At 37.8% G+C, this 16860-nt stretch overlaps 1 protein-coding gene across 1 annotated transcript; it reads left to right on the top strand.

Annotated features, from left to right (window-relative positions):
• The first annotated feature begins 117 nt into the window (after positions 1 to 117).
• col26a1 (collagen, type XXVI, alpha 1) lies at positions 118 to 16799 on the top strand. Its single transcript, XM_055208515.2, has 15 exons — positions 118 to 543; positions 2967 to 3089; positions 3211 to 3314; positions 10609 to 10670; positions 10750 to 10879; positions 11472 to 11561; positions 11653 to 11787; positions 12513 to 12584; positions 12682 to 12725; positions 13012 to 13074; positions 13174 to 13209; positions 13826 to 13870; positions 13964 to 14039; positions 14346 to 14507; positions 16167 to 16799. The coding sequence occupies exons 1-14, from the start codon at positions 389 to 391 to the stop codon at positions 14456 to 14458; spliced, it is 1248 nt and encodes a 415-aa protein (XP_055064490.1). The 5' UTR covers positions 118 to 388; the 3' UTR covers positions 14459 to 14507; positions 16167 to 16799.
• Positions 16800 to 16860: the final 61 nt, after the last annotated feature.

The following is a 16860-nucleotide window of genomic DNA, read 5'->3' as shown; positions in this document are numbered from 1 at the left end:
TGCGCAGACTAATCAGCCTATGACAACACAACACCGCGACATCGCTCTCGCGGTACTGTGATGTCATCCGCTGCTTGGGTTTGCGCAGCTCCGTATGAAGTCGAACACACAGACCGCGGCTGCCCCTTTCAAAATCTAGTCAGTCAACTACGTAGACAGCATCGTGGCTGTCCTATTCGGCTGCATACTTTTTTTCATTAAAACTCTCTAAGCAGTCAGCAAGTTCGTTTTTTGAGACACTCTCCAGATAGCTGAGCGCAGATTTTTTTAAAGTCCAGTCAGTGAACAGCTCTTTATCCGTCAGGTCTTTTGTCCACTTCAATACAAAAACAGCCGGTCTTTTCGGACTAACATCAAATAAACCTTGCTATAATAGAGTATAAGGACCATGCGTGAAGGACTTTTAAAACTTCTTTGCATTGTCATGTTCTCGTTGCGTCCTTGTTGTGAAGCATCAACCGTAATTTATCAGATTCCTGTCAGACGGACAGTTTCAGAGCAAAGCACCGGACGCCCCCCTGCTGCTGTAAACACAGTCCACAGGTAAAGCCTGTCAATTTATCACTTAACATTTACCTGTATGTGTCTGTATCTTAATATTTAATTCAACTAACAAGCTATCTAATACAATTTCAGGAGTTTTTTTTAATAAATATTAAAGTATACTACAGTATTTATAAATAGTAACTAACTACAGAATTCTATAGCACACAATGTGTAGTATACTACTATTTAATACCGTAAGCTAAATACTAAATTATACTAAAGCATTTTTATACAATATGATATACCAACACCATTAATGCAATAACACCATTGATTCTGTAAATTTCATCATGTTTTTAATATTTAGTTTTTTATTTAATGATAATGAACTAAACTGAGTTGAGTAATGAATCGAGGTCAATGAGTTCAATGTATAATTTGATTTATGGGACCCAAGTCCAAGATAAAGAGAGAGAAACATAAACCGGACGGCAGTCAAAAGTGTTTGTCTCGAAAGGAAACCATTCTCTGTGTGGCAAAACATTTTGGGGTATGACATGTAGTTGAGGTATTTAGACGTATAAAGCCATATATGTGTGTTTGTCAGTGGTCTAGTCAGGACTCATCTGTCTATCATGGAAATAAATGAAGAACATTGACTTATAAGGGTCAAAATCCTGAGATGTTTTAAATCAACTAGAACTTGCGGAGAGGATGTTTAACCGGCTAAGTTTAGACGACAGCATCCTGCTGGGGAAAAACAATACAAATTTGAATGGTTTCTGTAACATACCATTATGAATCATCAGCTGGGTTTGGGCCTTATTCCAGTAGGACTTACAGTAATGTTGTTCTATTGTTTCCCATCCACCCAATAACACCCCAACAACAGAAGTCAACACATTTACCAGTTCCAGACACACACAGACCATCAAAGTTTCAAATTAAAGGGATAGTTCACCAAAAATAAATCATTGTCATCATTTACTCACCCTCATGTTGTTACAGATACAAACCTGTATAAATTTCTTTGTTCTGATGAACACAAAGGAATGTTTGTAACCAAACCGCCCGTGGACCCCACTCACCTCCACAGTAGGAAAAAAGAATACTATAGAAGTAAATGGGGTCCATGAATGGTTTGTTTGCAAACAATTCTCCAAATATCTTCCTTTGTGTTCATCAGAACAATGAAATGTATACAGGTTTGTAACGTGAGATTGATAAAATGAACGGCATTTTTGGGTAAACTATCCCTTTAAAACCAGTTTAATAAAGGACAAGTTCAGTATTATACACTTAAAGCCCTGTTTTTAGATTGTTTATGATGAAATAGAACGGTTATGACTGAACTTGGGACATATGATGCTGGCCCGAGAATTTTCAGTTTCTGTTGTATCACCCCCCACCTCTGCGGTGGCTGCGTGGGTGCACTGGAGCAATCCTTTCTAAAATGCATTAAACTTTCGTTTACAAAGACGTGAAACTCACCAAGTGGTCAGGGGTGTTCACTGATATGCTCACACAAAAATCGCTGCAAAAGACGCATTCCAACAGGTGTTTTACCATTCATTGTAAACGTGTGGAACTATTTTTCCAAACGCCTCACACCCGTACATTCTTCCGTTGAGAGCTTGAATAATAGACACTCCAGCCCAGTTGGTGGCAATAATCCATCTTTGCCAATTGCAAGAATACAAACAACTCCATTTCCGTTCCCGGCGCGGAGGTAATACCTGACCTCACAGCACATCTAATACAAGTCAATGGAGTTGGACAAAAACTACGATAAAACCTGTTGGAAAGCATCTTTTGCAGCGATTTTTGTGAGCATATCAGTGAACACCCCTGACCACTAGGTGAGTTTTTACGTCTTTGTAAACGAAACTTTAATGCATTTTAGGAAGGATTGGTCCAGTGCACCTATGCAGCCATTGTAGAGGTGGGGGTGATACAATTTTAAGTGTAAAATACCAAACTTGTCCTTTAAATCCTGTAATAGTGTATATTGTATCTTTCAGAGATAGATATTTGAAGAGTTAAATGTTCTACAAGAACGTCTGTCAGACTCTTCTGGGTGCTATATGTATGTCTGGAGAACATAAATCCTGCGGTCACCTGGTATAGGAAAATATATGCTTGTGCCACAGAGGGTCTCTCAAAGGACCCTTAGTCCGCTGTGCTGTTTTTCACGTTGCCTTTGAAATGAAAGAACTGCATGAACAAACCTTGTTGCGTTTAAATTATTGCAGTCACTTCATCGTTTGTTTTGCTGTAACATCAATGTAGTTTATGTGAAAGGGAAATTAGTTTAGATAATACTCCATTCCATGACATATAATCTTTGATTCATTGGTAATCTCAATCACATGTGTATAAAAATTCATTGAGATTTGATTCCAAATGGATATTTTGCATGATTGGATTCTTATTGGATTCTCTGGCCATTAAAATTGTTTATTCATCATGGGACGAACAAGGAATTGGTGCCAGTACACAGTACAGAAGACGGTTTCATGTCAGACACAGAATGGAACGGAGACCGTTGTGCAACGACTGTTTCAGAGCTGTCGCTGGCCTGGGCCGTGTTCGAACCTCATCAGGTATTGAGCAAAGACATTATTTCATGATAATAACATTTGACTTGGTATTCACAATCTCACATTGTCTTATATTAGACTGCAGCTCAGATGTCTGTGTGATCTCCCTTGCTGTGTTTTTCAGCTATAGGACCCTGGTGAGACCCGTGTACAGAGTGACCTACCGGAAAATCACATCTCTGGAATGGCGCTGCTGTCCCGGATTCTATGGGGAGGACTGCCGGGAGGGTGAGGGAGCATATTTCCTAACAATTCCAAGTTTACTGAAGCATTACTGCATTTGAAAGTGTGAGATGTTTATATTTTGCAATGAAGCTCAACATTAGGAATTTAGTTATTTCTGTAGATATGGCAGTTTTGCAAGGCAAATATTTTGGCAACATTTTGAAATCTAGTTTTGGTTTCCTTAAGTTTGTATTTAAAGATCATATTGTGTCAAGGGTGGAGATGCACATACAAATGAGCTATTACTTGAATTAAAGTTACTTAAAATGATACATAATATAATGAACATTCTGTAAAAATATAACTTTGATATCTTTAATATATCTACTGAGTAAGGTCATGTCAGAGATCGAAATCTTGATTAAATCTCAATTGAAATCAAACTTTCTAAACTCAAAATTAAATAATACGACTTTACGCCTAGATAGGGTCACATATTATGGGAAGCCACATCATTTTGTCTTGCTGTGTGGTTCTTTTTAAAACGTGTCTTAGCAACAAGGACGTATCCCTTACATTCATTGTGTGGGTGTGGATGTGAGTGACAACAGCTGGTCTGACTGTGGGAAGTTTCATTCTTGGTGATGTCTTTTGATGTGTTGATAGTATTTATTGCAATATTAGCACTGAGCAATTCAGACCAAAGCATTTACAATGCTTTTGCAAATATGGCAAAAGCAGAGTTTTTGTAGCTCAGTAGAGCATTGCGCTATCAGCACAAAAGGTAATAGTTTGATTCCCAAGGAGCACACCTATAATGCACTATGGGGGGTTTCCAGGACAAAGATTAGATTAAGCCAGGACTAGGCCTTAGTTATATTAGGACATTTAAGTAGTACAAAACATACCATACAAAAAGCATGTCTGGTGTGCATCTAGAGATAAAACAATGTTTCTCCAACACTGTCAGAAAAAAGGTACAAAGACATACAGACGCGTGTCACCGCATCCCAAACGACCCCAGATAACAGAGGTGTGGTTTGACATCATGCAGTCTGCGGTGACTGATAGATTTATGACATTTAAGCAGCTCGAGAGTGATTGGATAGGAGACTTCTCCTAATGTGCTTTTAAATCTCTCGCGTGGTTATTAATTTTATACGGCAAACGATCTGCACAGTGTGCATGATTTCAAACACATCTTATTAGCCATAAACTCATAGTTATGATAAACGTCATCGCACATATCTTTCAGTTTTCTTCAAAACCATTGGATTCTTTAATGATGTCGTACACTGTAAATTTTGTCAAATCAACATATATTTTTATGTTACTTTAACTTAACAAATTAAGTTAATTTAAATTTGTTTTTATAAGTTATGTCAACCTTTTTAAGTTAAAACTTAAAATAGTAAGTTGAATTGATTTGCAAAACCAAGTTGTTTTTAACTTTGTTTACAGTGTAACTGTGGGTTCACACCAGACGCGAGTTCATTGATTTGCGCAAGTAGATTACGTACAAAAACAATGCAAAGACGCGATCAGATGCGACCTCGCGTGGGGCCATGCGAATGATGCGATATAGGCGGAGCGTATGCCGCGAAAACACGCGCTATTCACCTCAAACGCGTCTTCGCCCAAGTTGAAAATATTCAACTCGAGCGAAAAATTAGCATGACACGAAGTTAAATCCTGCAAGTAATCTAGAGGAAGTAACGCAATCCCCCACATTTGGAGGGTACATACACTAATGGGGCGTACACACCAAACACAAATTCAACTATTTGCGCAAGTAGATTACATACAAAGTCAATGCAAAGACGCAAATCGATGCAAATTGGCGCAGAGCGATTTCCGCGAAAACGCACTATTTGCCTCAAAGGTGTTTTCGCGCAAGTTAAAAAAATATTAAACTCAAGCGAAAAATTAGATGACACAAAGTTCAATCCCACGAGTACTCTAGAGTGAGGAATGCGATGCTTCGCAGCATAAGCATGGGTACGGATAAAAATTGTAGTCTGAGTGCAGATGAGCCCAGCAACAGCTTTTGTAAGTATATTTCTGACAGTGCAGACAACAAGGTTTCTAATGTTTATAGGACATTTAAGAGAAACACGTGGTACACAGTCTTTCAAGTCTCCTGAGCTGTAAAATACCAACATTTGAGCAGTTTCTTTTGGCAGCCATCAATGCTTTCAATGCAATGCAATGTTAGTGCACTTTTCAAAACTTTATTCTCTATTAAATCCTCAAAGTCTTTGTTATGAACATATCTGTATGAATTTTCCCTAGTAACCCTGCCTAACATAACACAGATGACATATTTGAAATATTATCATGCCACTTACACTCACAATTCACCCTTATAAACTCAATTTACAGTAATCCTAAAGAGATTAACATAATCAGAACCAGCACTGCTCTGGGTTTTTGCATATATGGGTAAATCAATTTTATTGACTCAGAGATAAATTGCTAGAAGGAACTATTTTGAACGAAACGAATCAATACTTTAATGAGACCCATGTGGGAGAGGTCATCATAGTCCAAAGCATTTGTGACCCAATAAGGATAATTTACCCATGACACACATTCCCACTTTTTTCTGGATGGTGATCGTGAAGGTCTCCACCCCCCACATCAGACGTACTGGCCCGTCTGTGGCGTTTCTTTTCAGATCAACTCCCATGAGATGATTTAGTTTGGATTGAGTCCACAGGCGCCATAATCTCTGACATGGTAAATAAATCAGAAATCTTCATTCGTTATTGCTCTCTTCTTCCTCTCATCAGTCTCTTCTCTCTTTTCTTCACTCTTCATAACTTCAGCCTGAGGCCGACAGTCTCATGGGTCCCCGGCCCCTCTGTGTTTGGTTTATTTAAGAACATATTTTTGGAATTTGGGCTTTAATGGCATGAGATTGTGACTCACAGTTAAGAGTTTAACTTAGGTTAAATCCCAACGTTTCCAGTTATCATCTGTAATGAGGTCAAATCATGCAGGCTGTGTCTGATTTTACTTCTACACTGTTGCACTTAAAATTTTAAGTTGAATCAACTTGAATTTACAATAAATGTCAACTTCCTTGACTAATAAGGGGTGGTTTTAAATTATAAAAATAAATTTCATTTTTATAATTTATAGCAACTCCTCATTAGTCAAGAAAGTTAAAATTCATTGTAAATTCAAGTTGATTCAACTTAAAAATTTAAGTGCAACATTTTACAGTGTACTAGCAGGATTTAAGCCGCTGGTTGTACGATAGCATGCACTTGAGTAATATTGAGTAAAAGCAGGCCATAAGTGTTTTTATTTACTTTTTATTGTAAGTTTTATTAATGTTAATGTAACTTTGTTAAAATGCCTAAACTGATTCTTGCTCCCCTGGAGTTTCAACTTGAATGCCTACTCGACTTAAGTTTGACAGTTATTGAGAACTGTGTTGAGGGATGCTACGTCTCCAGCTGAGGTCATGTTAAACCACTTTACCGATGTCTTGTCTTTCTGGTATGTACAGTGTCATAAATTATCACACCAACAGACAGAATAGGAACTTGTGCCCTGTATTTAAAGATACCAGGGTGATGAATTAATTTGTTAACAAAGTCCAGACACAGAGAGATTTTCCACTTCATCAAATTAGTCAGCAACGGCTGGAATTTTTGTTGTGGTTCCTCTCTAACTTTGTTTATTTCTTCTGTACATTGAAGCTATAGTTCAATTATTTGTAGCCATATGTTAATTTTCCATATACGTATGTCAAAACCTTTTTATTCTGATAGATTGTGACTTTGTCACAATAGCTAGTTTGCTGCCATATTTAAAAGTTGGGCTAAAGAGTAGACATCAAGGAATGCTAAAGAGCAAAGCTGTTGAGGTTGGATAGGACGCAGCTGCAATGGACAGCTGTAAAAGATCCTTTGTCCTATAACTGTATTTCAGTTGTCACCGTAAAGTCTAGCCTAGGTTTTGGTTATCTTTTTGGCCCTTTAAAATAAAATGCTCTTTACTGAGATGCTCTCCGTTTGAGATCTATGTGATGTGTTGCTCAGAGGCTGCTCTTTCACACTATTTTATGACGACTTTTTGAGTTCTCAGTTTTGTTTCGTTTAAGTTTCAAATTTGTCTTGGATGTTTCTTGCTATATGTGAGGTGATTATATACATACAGTATGCATAAAGAGCTATACAGTATATAATGCTTTAGAGAGAGCATCGTCCATTTATTTGTCCTGTTTAATGTTTGGTAAATGTTCATAGTATAATTTTTCGGATCCAAGACTGAGCACAGTTTGAAATCTTCTTTAAAACTCTAAAGGAGACGCTTCAGAGATTACTGCAGTTTGTGTTAGATGAGAAAATATATTGAGATGTCACAATTATGATTTTCTTTTCTTATCACGTATTAATGTTAGTTTAAAAGCAACAACACTTTTTGTTATGTTTTGTGGTCTCTCTGTTGTGATAGTCCTCCATGGGAATATTTCCCATTCCCACAATTGCTTGAGTACTCAAATACCCTGGTCACAGTGTTCAGTGTTATCTTTATCTATATAGTTCGTATATACCCCAGCTGCCTTATCTTACTACCCCCATACCGTGTTTCCAGAAAATCTGGCCGAGGTTCAAGTCCATCACCTGCTTTAAAAATTCCTTTAGATTGAGATTGTGATCAGAGTTGCCGGGCTCATCGAGTGTGGGAAACGGGACATCTGCGGTTTGGTATCTGGTGATTAATGAGGACGCGTGTGCCCCTGCCCCCCCCAGCTGCCTTTAGAGGGGTGAGATCATCTCATTTCTGTGGTGAAGCACAGATGGCATTGCCAATAAGGTTTATGTGATTTACCTGTTTGTTAGAGTAAATTGCAATGATATCGTATGACAATGAATCAACTCCAGAAATTCTTCTGCATGGAAGTCATGCTTTTTTAATAGCCTCTGGCCAATGTGCTTTGCAAACAAATGAAGCAAATGCAAATTTGAGACTTCTAGAATTACATGAAAGTGCGTTTGAAATCATGTACTGAATTGAATTTAGATTTGTTTAGTCTACAGCATGCATACTAGGACATAAACTTGCCAGCCAAAAAGGAATGGCATGCAATCACCGATCTTATAATACAACGATATAATTAAGCCTTGTGATATATAGAATGTGACATACAATGTGTTTGTGTTAAATGCTATATATATATATATATATATATATATATATATATATATATATATATATATATATATATATATATATATACTGTTTATAACACATACACATGGTTTTTACTGTAGGTCTAAATGGTACATTTACAGCATCTGCCAGCTAGGAATAATAGCATGCAATTCATGAATCTGTAGATATGTAGTGATACTGTTTGAAATGGTTACCAATAAAATAAAGTTGAGGTCTTATAGGAGTGTTTTGCGTCTTCATAATTTCTGAAAATTCCCATCTGTCTCTGCCAAAACACTGTTAAAGGGTGTGGATTCTGCTTGCTTGTGTGAATGCGTCTGTGATTTGTGTATTTGTGCTTTCCCCAATGCAGTGATTTGGCACATCAATGCATCGTCTAAATGCTGGCATGTGTTTGTATCATTTAAATAACTATGTCAATTTTAATAAACTCGTTGTAGTGCATCCAAAAATGCCCAGTTTAAACCCTGCTTCACATCTGCAAAAAGCATATCCAACGTCTGCAGATCCCATTGTGCTGACAGAGTGCCGTTCCTCGGTTAGTCCTTTGGGTGTTTCCAGAATACCCTAACATTTAGCTGATCCACAGATCTCTCCAACAGAGTCCTGCATTACAGCCAAGGCACGAGCAGAAACGACACATCAGACAGCTGAACATTTTATTGTACACTTGGATAGTTTTCACGAAACTGCAGCAAAGGTTTAAACTGCAAACCAACTTTTATATAATGTGTCATCCATACAAAAATGGTCCAAAAATGGTCCCAAGCAGTGGCGGCTCGTGACTGCTCATCCGAGGGGCGCTAATTCAAAATAAGTGTTCGGAGTGTCACGTGTGTTGCTTGTGTTTTCAAAATATGTGTTTGTTTCGTCATGTTAACCATGTTCATCACGTGTTTTGTTAAAATAAGTGCCTGCTGCACGCGTTAAAACCATTTATGATAAAAGAGACGCTCACGTTCACAAAATACACACAAGACACTCCCTTAACAGTAAACTCTGATTACGCATGAGATTATGCGAGTATCTGGCAAACGCGAGCGTCCCCTCCATCACAAACCCCCTAGACGCGTCTGCAGCAGGCACCCACCTCGACAAGACACGTAATGCACATAGGATCACTCTATATGCAGAACACATATTTTGAAATTACAAACCACACACATGACGGGCTACATGTTGTGACGAACTTTATATCGAGCGCCTTCGAAAAAGAAGTCACCGACCGCCACTGGTCCCAAGGTGTCACTGGGACGGTACCCTTTAGAAGGGTCCTAATATGTACCATGTAGGTACAGTTACGTATACATTTGGTACCAATATGAATCTCTTGAGGTACTAATATGCACTCTTTGGTGTGAAGGTGTACTCTTTAAAAGGGTACCGCCCCAGGGACATGATAATTTTTTGACCATTATTTTCACAGTGTACAAAGAAAATAGTGCAGAATATATTATACAAATTATGTTTTTATTTATTATAAATTATGTTATTGTATTTTTAGTTTTGTCATCGCTTCTAAAACAGAATGTCTCGTTCTAACATGAAAAAATGACGATTTTGAATATTAATATAAAATTTCATCCCCTGACATTGCATGCCAAATGATTCCCACATCTCTGCTGTCTGGAAAAGATGGCTTTTCCTACATTGAAAAGTCCAGTACCACCTGCCTAGATGCTTGCTGTGAAGGTTGTCTTTACTTCCTAGCTCTCGAATGGAAAAGCTAGACTTTTAAGGGAACCCAGGGTGAAAATATCTTTTCCTTTGCTCTGTTTCCATGCAAATGGAAATTCACAGCTCATCTGCATCTGGGTTTTCTGCTCCATGATCTCCCTATGAGAGAGATGTCAACCATAGATGTGATTGAACTCATTAAGCGAGTCTCAAACAAGATCTCTCTGTTCTCATACACCGTGCTCTCAATTTGTTATTTTGGTTTCACACTGTGGTTTCAGAATTGATCAGTTCACCTCTTTGACTTGAATCATTGTAATGCATGCCTTCATTTTTGTAGTTTTTGTATTGAACAGATGGTTTATAGTTTTAGGCATTTGCTTAAATCATTAACTTTGTGCTGTATAATTTTAAATGGGTATGAACCCTCTTTCTCTGCGGGGTTAAGTTAACATGCTTTCCTTACACGCTTTTTTTGCATTTCCTTTAGAATGCATGAACTGCACTGGCTATGCTGATATCACTGAGCGGTTGAGTGTCGTTGAAGCTCAGGTGAGACCTGTAGATAACCTCTTGCATTAGTAACATTAAACTTAAGATTCCAAGCATGAGCTTTTATTTTTTGTAACAGATAATGTTACTAAAAGACGCTGAGACGCCCATTTTCCCCTTATCCAGCCAATCACCTGAGAGAACAACTGATAATGAGGTTGACAGTCCCCACCCCTCACCCATAACACCCAATGCCATTGGCCGACCAGGTGAGATTGAATTTATTGATATCTATGCTGCACTGTATGTTAAGTACATTTTATACTTCTTCTGAATTTTAATGTATAAAAATGTAATCATTAAAGGGACACTCCACGTTTTTTGTAAATAGGCTCATTTTTCAGCTCCCCTAGAGTTAAACATTTGATTTTTAACGATGGAATCCATTCAGGCGATCTCCGGGTCCGGCGGCACCACCCCCAGCATAGCCCAGCATAATCCATTGAATCTGATTAGACCATTAGCATCGCGCTCAAAAATGACCAAAGAGTTTAAATATTTTTCCTATTTAAAACTTGACTCTTCCGTAGTTACATCGTGTACTAAGATCAACGGAAAATTAAAAGTTGTGATTTTCTAAGCCGATATGGCTTAGAAAAATATTGAAATTATTATTTTTTGAGCACGATGCTAATGGTCCAATCAGACTCAATGGATTATGCTAAGCTATGCTAAAAGTGGCACCGCCAGACCCGGAGACCGCCCGAATGGATTCCAACGCTAAAAGTCAAATGTTAAATATTAATATTTTAAAATATATATTTCATAATAAAGAATAAATAGAATGATTTATATATCCAGGGCCAAAAGGTCAACCAGGGCCCCCAGGTCCCCCTGGACCATTAGGAAAGACAGGATTGTCTGGGAAACCAGGGCCTGTAGGACCCAAAGGTAAAAACATGCCTCTCGTTTCATCAATAAACTTCCTAGCATACCTTTCTCATTATCATTAATCTTCTTAGTAAACTTGCGATCTGTACAGGATCTCAGGGATTGCAGGGTCCCCAAGGAGAGAGGGGCCTTCCTGGGCCCCCAGGACCTCCAGGGCCCACTGCATCTTCTCCCTTTTCCATCAGGGGAGACGTTTTTACCCTAATGGCTAGACAACAAGCCCAATGTAAGTACATTACATAAGAGTGAAGAAAAAAAACTGTCAGTAATTAATAAAGATAATGTATAATTGTATACTACCACTAAGTGTGTACATGTATAATTTTTCCAATAATTCCATCATTTAAATCTTTGCAAATACAGTGTCAACCTTTCAATTGTTGTCTACAAAGTGAACACAAGGTGGCGATATCTGCATACTGTCAGTGTTTGACAGGCCGTTCAGAGCTCTGGCTCAGTACAGGAGTCTGCTCGGCTTCTGTCTGTCAGCAGTTAATAAGAGTAATTTGTTTGAGTCTGGAAAACCTTAAGCAGATCCCGAGAACCAAATCCTCATTGAACAGAACAGCAGTACATCTGTTCACATCAAATCTGCTGTTAGTTACATTGTACAGATGAGCTCTTAAGAGAAGATATTCAACAATGAAGTGCATTAACCAAGTTCACGTCCAAATTTAAACACATTTATTTTATATTTAAAGGGATTGGTCCTCCTAAAATTAAAGTTATTGCATTGTTTACTCACCATGTTGCTTTAGATCCATGTGACTTTTTTTCATCTGAGGAACACAAATAGAGACAGTGAGTGACAGCCCCATTCCCCATTCACTGTCATTGTATGAATAAAAGAGCAGCGTCAACATTTATTTAATGTTCCTCAGATTCATTTGAGATAAAGAACAAAAGTCATACGGATTTGGAAAGACAGTGTCTCTTTTCTACATGCTTTAGATGATGATGGTGAACTTGACTTGCAGACTTTACTTGGACCCCCTGGACCCTCTGGCCCACCTGGTCCACCAGGTAAAAAATATTATCCATCCATCCTTTCTTTCTTTCTTTCTGTTATCCCTATACAATATCCTTGCTCATCTTACATTCTATATTGTGTATTTTACAGGGCCTGCTGGACCACCTGGTGACCCAGGAACCCCGGGTAAAAATGTAAGCCTTTATAACATTATACATTTCATTTAATGTTATAGAACTTATTCACTGTTTTTGCTAATTTCTTTAAAAACAACATAGTTGTTCTGTATTTTTTTCTAAAACCAAATACTGTATTTGGATACAATTTGGTCGGTGCCCAATACAAATAAATTCAATCTATACATGGTATACTGTATAATACTTTATACATTTAATGCAAATATGTATTATAAAAAAATTGAATGTGCAAGGTGTATGAGCATACAGTACTATAGTACTGACTGATTCACATTCATATCAGGCTGCCTTAAGCTCTTTAGGTAAGCCAGGGGACCGGGGACCCAAAGGTGACCCTGGAGAAAGAGTAAGTTACAAGTGGCATACATATCATATGTATTCTGCATTTACAACTACAATATAACTATTTCAGCAAGTTAGATCTTCTGTATCTTCCTTTTCAAAGGGTCCACCTGGATTGACTGGAAAACAAGGACAACCTGTTAGTGCCCACAATTACAATAATACTAATAAAAATTACTAATAATAATTGGCAATGTTATAACTTTCAGTTATTATATGTTTAATTTAAAGGGACACTCCACTTTTTTTTAAATATGCTTATTTTCCAGCTTCCATAGAGTTATACATTTGATTTTTTTACCATTTTGGAATCCATTCAGCTGATCTCCGGGTATGGTGGTACCACTTTTAGCATAGCTTAGCACAATTCATTGAATCTGATAAGACCATTATCATCGCGCTAAAAATAACCAAAGAGTTTCAATATTTTTCCTATTTAAAACTTGACTCTTCTGCAGTTACATCGTGTACTAAGACAGACAGAAAATTAATAATAGGCAATATCTGCCTGGAAAATCGCAATTATTCATTTTAATTTTGGTTATTTTTTAGCGCGATGCTAATGGTCCAATCAGATTCAATGGATTGTGCCAAGCCACGCCAAAAGTGCCACCGCCAAACCCGGAAATCAGCCGAATGGATTCCAAAAAAGTACAAATCTAATGTTCAACTCTCTAGGAGCTGGAAAACTAGCATACCTTCAAAAAAAGTGGAGTGTCCCCTTAATTGATTTTATTTTCCTGTGTTATGAATAGGGTGCTCCCGGTCCTAAAGGTGAGTCAGGAGAGACTCCAGCCGAGGTATGAATACTGTACACAGAATCTTGTGAGGCTTTTTAAGCATTTGATGTCCAATTATAATGATTTTTTGTCATATGTTAACCCCCACCACAGGTACAACAGTTAAGAGAGGCTCTCAAGATTCTAGCCGAGAGACTTCTCATCCTAGAACACATGATTGGCGTTCACGGTGAGAATGATAGACAAATATTAGTCTACTGTATGTGTTTAGCGTATGGGAGGGGTTTGGAATTTAAATACATCATTATGATGATGGCAGTGCATGATCTCATGGTATAAGTTTCTGGTTTGCAAAGAGTTTTCACGTTTAGCATTTCTCATTTGGTTGTGGTTACATGAAGGCGTACGGCTTTTAAAAATAAAAAATGACTTCAGAACACCAGAAATATACAGCTAACAGCTTGTTTTTAGGCATGCACAATGTAACTCAACTTCTGTCTGTTATTTTTGTTACATTACCCGTCGTTTTGCCCAGATACTCTCCTGGAGTCAGGTTCTGGAATAGATCTCCTGGCAGATTTTGCTCCAGCAGTGGGCGCTAAAAGTGCACGCAGGCTGTCCTCTCGTCTTACATCGGACACAGAGTAGCCAGACTCGGTTTATGGGGGTGAAGATTTAGTAATTGTGACCACAAGAGGTGCGAAGCCTTAATCTGCTATTTGTTGTTTTGATGGAAAGATATATTTGAAGAGCTCAAATACAAAACCCGTTAAGTGCATCTGGCATGATTTCTTGTTAATTTGCATTTTTGATCAGACTCTAAATAGATTCTGCCTAACAGTAAAAACAGTATTTCTAAATAGCCTTAGGGCAAATTTAAGCATATTTGATGCGAAAGTATTTGATAAACATTTTTCGGGTGGTTTCCCAGACAAGGATTAGTTTAAGCCAGGACTAGGCCTTAGTTTAATTAGGAAATATAACTACTTTTAACAAACATGCCTTACTCAAAACATTACTTGTGTGCATGGGGCAAAACAAAGGGCACTGATGTATTTTAAGATATGTCAGTGCAAGTTGTTTTCAGTGTGGACAGCTCCTAAATTTATTTTAGTCTTGGACTAATCTAATCCCTGTCCGGGACACCGCCCCATGGTGCGTGTTGAGAGCGTTCATTTACAATCATTATTACATTTTTGACGGAGGTGGCATTTAGTGGTTTTTGTATCTGAACTCTTTATTTTATGTTGTTAAGTGTTGAAAATGTATTAGAATAGCACTGATCTTTTTATTTTCTAATTTACTTTTTGGTATTTTTTACATTGCTGACTTTTTAAATACCAAACGTAAAGGTCCCGAATGGGCAGATTTATGTGGTCTTACTGATCAACAAAGATGACTTGCACCTTTCTGTCTTTAAGGATTAGTCAGTTTTCTTAAAAAAAAAATCCAGACAATATACTCACCACCATGCCATCCAAAATGTTGGTGTCTTTTTTTGTTCAGTCGAGGAGAAATTGTGCTTTTTGAGGAGAACATTCCAGGATTTTTCTCATTTTGGTGGACTTCGATGGACCCCAGCACTTGGCGGTTTTGGTGCAGTTTAAAATTGCAGTTTCAAAAGACTCCAAACGATCCCAAAAAGGCATGGGGGTCTTATATAGCGAAACGATTTATGACAAGAAAAATAAAAAATATGCACTTTTAAACCACAACTTCTCGTCTATCTCGAGTCCTGTGGCGCGCCATCGCGACCTCACATTATTGCGTAATTCCATGGAAAGGTCACGTGTTACATATATGAAACGCACATTTGCGGACCATTTTAAACAATCAACTGACATAAAGACATTAATTAGTATCATTCCACTTACAACAATGTCAAAACAGTCCTCTTTCTCCACATTTGTAAACACTGGGGCGTAGTTTGGCATACATCCTCCATGACCTCTTGATGTGATGATGTATTGCGTGAGGTCGCGCTGGCTTAAAAAGTGCATATTTTTTATTTTTCTTGTCAAAAATGACAATCGTTTTGCTAGATAAGACCCCCAATGCCTCGTTTGAGATCGTTTAGAGTCCTTTGAAGCTGCGTTGAAACTGCAATTTTAAACTGCATCAAAACTGTTAAGTGTTGGGGTCCACTAAACTCCCCCAAAACGAGAAAAATCCTGGAATGTTTCCCCCAAAAAACATAATTTCTTCTCGACTGAACAAACAAAGACGTCAACACTCTGGATGACATGGTGGTGAGTAGATTATCTGGTTTTTTTTCAAGAAAATTGACTAATCCTTTAAGTCAAACAGACGTAGCATTCTTCACTATTTGATTCCTAAATACATTTATTTGTTTCAGATCCCAGTGATTTTACACACCGTTCATTAAAGCCGCAAACAAGTGTGCTGTATAGAGACTGGAGCTCTCCAGCAAACACAAAGTATTTCTGCAATGTTTTTTTTTTTGTATTGTGTTGCCATAACCATCAGTGGTTTCGACTACGGCTTTACATGAAAACAATCCATAGCTCAAATAAAAATGCACTACAATAGAGCTTTAAAACATAAAAAATGCAACTTCCACCACAACAAAATAGGTTTACACCTTTGCTCACCTGTTCTTATTCATAAAGCCCATCATTGACTCGCTGCCAACACAAAATGGCAGAATGCACCAAGGGCTGCTATTAATAGGTTGAGGTGAATAGCCTGCGATACACAAAAGGCCCTGGTGACCTTGTTCAGGAACGTCGGGTTGAACGGCCCGTGTGGCTTAAGCTTATTGTTCCAGCTGAGCTTTTAAAATCCCCTTTGGGAGGGAAAGGATTTTTTTAAGAATCTTGGGATTTTCCTTATCATGTTTTATGCAGAGGAATTAAGTAGCCCAACTGTTTGTTCAAATATTTTCTACACACTTATTGCTCATATTGTGACGTTTTGATTTTGTCTTTTATAAATACATTTTAGTAATAAAAACTCATTTTGCTACCTCTTTGGCTTAATGTTTCACATACTTAAGCAAATCCATACCATACCCTGTTTTATTGTTTAAT

Source organism: Misgurnus anguillicaudatus, chromosome 12, assembly GCF_027580225.2.
Source record: "Misgurnus anguillicaudatus chromosome 12, ASM2758022v2, whole genome shotgun sequence".
NCBI lineage: Eukaryota > Metazoa > Chordata > Actinopteri > Cypriniformes > Cobitidae > Misgurnus > Misgurnus anguillicaudatus.
The sequence above is the reverse complement of the archived record's forward strand: the minus strand, read 5'-3'. Positions and strand labels throughout refer to the sequence as shown.